The sequence below is a fragment of the Anopheles nili genome, chromosome 3, assembly GCF_943737925.1.
Source record: "Anopheles nili chromosome 3, idAnoNiliSN_F5_01, whole genome shotgun sequence".
Taxonomy (NCBI): domain Eukaryota; kingdom Metazoa; phylum Arthropoda; class Insecta; order Diptera; family Culicidae; genus Anopheles; species Anopheles nili.
In genome coordinates, this window is record NC_071292.1 from 45,008,272 (window position 1) to 45,013,087 (window position 4,816).

Consider the following 4,816-nt stretch of genomic DNA (forward strand, 5'->3'; position numbering starts at 1 on the left):
CTAGGAAGTATAGGAAGTATAGGTATTATGAAACTCACCTGAACGAAATTGCGGTCGCAACGAAGATGTTTTTCAGAGTAAACATGATCATTTTTGTCTTTTTATTCAGCACTACATTCCCATTAAGCTAAAGAGCTCCATTGAATATATATATTCCCACCTTATCATTCCCAAAACATGTTCTCAAATATCTTATCTCAGAGTGAAATCAAACCAGAGTGTAGTATTTGTTTTTTTTTGTTTTTGTATTCATTTTTCAAATGTTCGAGCACCGATTTTGCTGTTACAAGGTACAGGTTGTTGTTGAGGGAGTGTCTATTTGGCTAATCTACTGGTGGATAGAGTCTAATTCTGTATTTTCAAATTCGCTGCTATGGTATATCCCGAGATCGACTGCAAGGACGTGAGGATTCCTGTTCGAGTCGGTTGCACTAAGTATCACCTAGTATCTGTCGTGGAAGATGATTTTAGGAAATTTGATTTCTTTATTAACAGTGTTCTTGTGCACAGTGCAGCTAGGGCATTGATGCCAATCTATAACCATGACAAGGAATGCGATGAAGAAACGAAGATCATGTGGTGAAGAAATGTGATCCGTGACGTATGAAACGGTACAGAGTGCTAGGGCTGAAATGTTCCCTGAACTTGGCATGGTTCCTTCAGCGTATACCTATTTTTGTTGCATTAGCACACTTCCGTTGGGTAGACCTTTATGGATTAGGTCATCCGGAAATCGATCGCTTAAGGTATGACACTGCCAGGTACAGGGGTTCGCCCTGCTTCATCTCACATCCTTGGCTTCGACCAACAAACGATCCGTCAGTCTGAGTTTGTCTAGTAGATGCCTTATTGATACTACGTGACATAATAGTATAATACATGCCGTATGCAGCAACAGTGGCAGAGAGTTTGATGCTGCTGCATTGTGCTGCATTGCAGCCGGGTGTTCACCTGAAATAAAGTTAATGTTCCGCATTGAATTATTAGGATGTGAGCATTCTTCATTACAATATAAAGTGTCTTAATTAGGACTATTTCGTGTTACCAACAAGAGCTCTCGATCACGTTTGTAGATGTATAAATGTATTTTATATAATTTATACCATATGCAACAAACGTGAAAAATACTTGATATTTTCAACCATGGTATGTTTCTTCCTAAATTGTAATATTTTTTTTTAATTTTTATAGTCATAATACATGATGTCTTCATATAAGTCTAAGCCCAATATTCCTGTTTCGCTCTGTCCATCTTTAACCCACAGGTAATGCGGTACAGTGAGCGAAACAGTGAACCAAATACGAGGACTCAAGAGTTCTTTTTTAAACGATACAATACCAAGAATACCATCGCATATGGATTTGTCAAGCTAGAATGCATCTCTATGCCACGTACCACACGTATGAATTCAAACATTACTCCCTCCAAACGCTACGCAATGCTTTGTAGTAATATTTCAGAGAATTTCTTAGCGTCCTACACGTTGAAAAGATGCATCAAGGCTATACAGAAAAACACAATTGTGTTGATACACAATCCTACGTTTGGAAAGAAGTCTGCGTCTTTTGAAAAATGAGCCGCCTCGCTTGTATACCACTTCTTTGAAAAAGGCTTTGTCAGTTACACCGAGGTACTTACCGCTAATCACATTTGCGTAGACGCTTGCAGATTTGGCCATCGTTGGAACACAGGTATAATTTCCAGTATCGCTTTGTACAACCCTTTTGATTTTTAACCTGAGTGTAATGTTAGGGAAATGTAAAATATTAGCAGGAGGAAAATGGCATATGACGTATTGCTCCATTACGAAGAAAAGCCTACCTAGATGTCAAAACATCCGTCCAGTCTGTTTCTACGGTGATTCGACGATTTTCACTAGCATGTAAGTCATTCTCTTGAGCCCCAGGCTCTATAAGTGAGTGTCCTGGTTTAAAAAAAATTGCAACGCAATTTGAAACGTTGTAATAGCATAAAAAATCTCATATTTCATTTCCATCGACTAAATGCTACTCACCTTTGTACCAAAAAATTGTCCCTAGCTCATGTGGTCCCTGCTGGATAACGCATGTCATAGTGATTTCGCTATCAGATTTTACAAAAATGTCCGCAGGACCTAGAATTCTCGCTCGTAGTTCTGTGAATTGAAACATCATATCATATTCGATAACGGGTAAAACTTTTGTGAAACAAAATCTGTTTGTCTGCAATGATGTGTTAGCTACGAATAAAACTGTGGTTGTGATATAAAAATATCTAATATAAAGCATAGATGAAAAATGCAAACAACTGTAATAGTAGATAAAGTATATAACTATTTACATATTTGATCATTCTTTTTTATAACAACGCCTTCAATAAATTATCAACTAGTGGGATTTATGTGAAATCAATAAATAAATAATCGTCTTCTAGTTTAGCGAATCTGATAAGTGTGTAATTTATCAAAAAAGAGTTCATAACTATTGGTTAGAAATTAAATTTTCAATAAGTTTTTAAAAATATTTTTCATATTATTTTTTTTTTGAAACTAACCGATGACATTCAGCTCGTATGATAACGACATTTTAGGTTCGGTGTTGATTTGGCATTCGTACACACCAGAGTCGCGAACTTGTGGGTATTTTATTTGCAGCGTCCAGTTGACAGAACTGTCCTGATGGATCACCTACAAAGCAGTTAAAACAAAAAGATAAGTCATGCGTCACGCTGTAGGTTCACCATTTCGCAAATCCTTTGTCATCATGACCGATAAAATATGGTAACGACGGGTGTACCTGAAAGCGTTGATCCGAAGTATATGTCGACGCTCCCGTTGTAAGTATGTGTAGATCTCGCTTTCTGATCCAAGCAACCTGTAAGGCAATATATAGAATCACATTCTAGATGATTGTAAGCTACTGCATTATTAAAACATTTTCACTATGGATACCCGCATGTGTAGTATATAATAAAGTTTATGCAAAACATTGATAATAACATCTAATTTATAGTTTTTCCCACAAATCTTAGGAATCATCTACCAAACAATTGAATATGCGAAGAAGCTGTATCAAAAAGCTTCAATATAAAACGTTTTAAGATGACTCATACAAAATTCAACGTTTGGTTGGTTTTGGATAGATATTTGTCAATATTGATGCTTCCAACGCTCAGAAAGTGTATTTTTTGAACATCTTACTTTGGATTGGACGAAGGAAAGAAGAACAAAAAAAAACCAAGGATAGACTTGACCAACATCAAACGGTGGATTTTTTCTTTTGAAAACCAATTCTATTCTCGTCACTGCAGTCCAGCATCAGGAAACGGTAATCGATTAAGAACGCGAAACCCCGATGTAAGATGGATCATCAAAGCAAACAGCTTGTACTCTGGCAGAAGAAACCGAGCGATGCAAGACGTAACGCAGCCAAACGGAATACTTACATCTTTATCCCCAAGGCGCTCGACTCGACAGTGCAAGAAACCGGTTTGACCTACGGTTACGGTGAGATTGCGAGGAACGTCAAAATCAAAATACGGCTGCAAGGCAGCAGACTCCTCAGTTGTGGTGGTCATCATGCTTGAGCTGACGGAAACTGGAAACAGAAAATGAAACGCCCGTTTGAATGCTGCTTATGCTACCCTTTCTTCAGGATAAGTGAGAAGTTTGCGTTACACGCCCTTTTGGCTGATGTGTTCAGCTGGTTAGGTTGAAAAGTTAGCCTGATAACTTTTATGCCTTAGGTGAACGTTGCCCCTAATGAACAATTATGTTAGAAACGTGGTAAAATATCTGTAAACGCACAACAAAGCAGTTAACTTAAAATGCGTTATGTATTCTGTTTTGATTGTTATTGTTATATAAAGAATGTTAAAATACATAACTGTGCAGTATGTTTCAAATTCAATCAAATAAGCACAATAACTAACACTTTTTCAGTCGATAAACAATTATTACGTATATGTATTTTGTCTTGAATACGTTTGATTTTGTTTCAGCAATGATATTGCAATCAAAAACTCACCTTCATTTCTGCTTTGCAACAGTAGTGTGTAGACTCCAACATAGAAGAGTAATTGATTAAACATCTTCACTAATTAGTAGAAACTACACATAAAGGGGTTTGATGAATGCACCACGTTGCTCGAAATCGACAGTGCCAGAACCGCCCAGGGATTCATGCAAACCCCGAGTACCACTTAGCCAGAAATTACAGGAAAGTTTTGCGGGGCCCAGACCAGGCGGGCAACTCGTTTGCGTTCACTTAAACACGACGTCGCGTTGATAAATGTAGCGGCGGCGGTGAAGGCCCTTTTTTGGCAATTTCCTTCCGTCTATTTTGCGTCCAGTGCTCGCACTGTGTGTTTCCAGCACGGATGTTCCGTCCTTTCCAGCCTGTGATGTGATGTGATGTGTGTTTTACCGATGTACACTAACACTCGCGAGCACTGGCAGCCAGGCGGGATTTTGTCGCACACCAACAAATCGCGAGGGTGTCGCCAGCAGCGCTAAGCCGTGCTCACGCTTCTGCCAGTATCGGCCTGGGTTCACCGCGGAGCCACCAAAACGACCAGTTTCTCCTGGTTGAGGGCCACAAGGGTCACGCATATTTATCACTGCCACGACGCCGAGCGGATTTGGTGGGGAATTTGCCTTCTCGATCCCAGCTCACGGGCACACGCACGCAAACTCAAACACGAAAGCCTCCGACAACACGGAACACGCGACGATCCACCCTCATCCACCCAACCACGACCACCGACCCGCGTTAGCGAGAGAAGAGCCTCAGCATACAAGTGGTTTTCCGGAACGGATGCAGCTACAGCAACGCCAGC

The 4,816-nt window shown here is 39.7% G+C and overlaps 1 protein-coding gene across 1 annotated transcript; it reads right to left on the reverse strand.

Moving 5' to 3' along the window:
- Positions 1 to 269: 269 nt before the first annotated feature.
- Positions 270 to 4,069, reverse strand: LOC128722482 (zwei Ig domain protein zig-8-like). Its single transcript, XM_053816147.1, has 8 exons — positions 4,006 to 4,069; positions 3,425 to 3,576; positions 2,776 to 2,853; positions 2,534 to 2,666; positions 2,016 to 2,135; positions 1,823 to 1,925; positions 1,640 to 1,737; positions 270 to 951 (listed from the first exon to the last, which is right to left on the reverse strand). Exons 1-8 carry the CDS (start codon positions 4,067 to 4,069, stop codon positions 782 to 784), a joined length of 918 nt encoding a protein of 305 aa, XP_053672122.1. The 3' UTR covers positions 270 to 781.
- Between the last annotated feature and the right edge of the window lie 747 nt (positions 4,070 to 4,816).

Coding starts and splice junctions, on each gene's coding strand:
- LOC128722482 (XM_053816147.1), bottom strand. CDS start 4,069: ATGTTTAATCAATTACTCTTCTATGTTGGAGTCTACACACTACTGTTG. Junction 1,926..2,015: donor GACAATTTTTTGGTACAAAG/GTGAGTAGCATT, acceptor TTTTTAAACCAG/GACACTCACTTATAGAGCCT. Junction 952..1,639: donor CTACGCAAATGTGATTAGCG/GTAAGTACCTCG, acceptor ACTTTATTTCAG/GTGAACACCCGGCTGCAATG.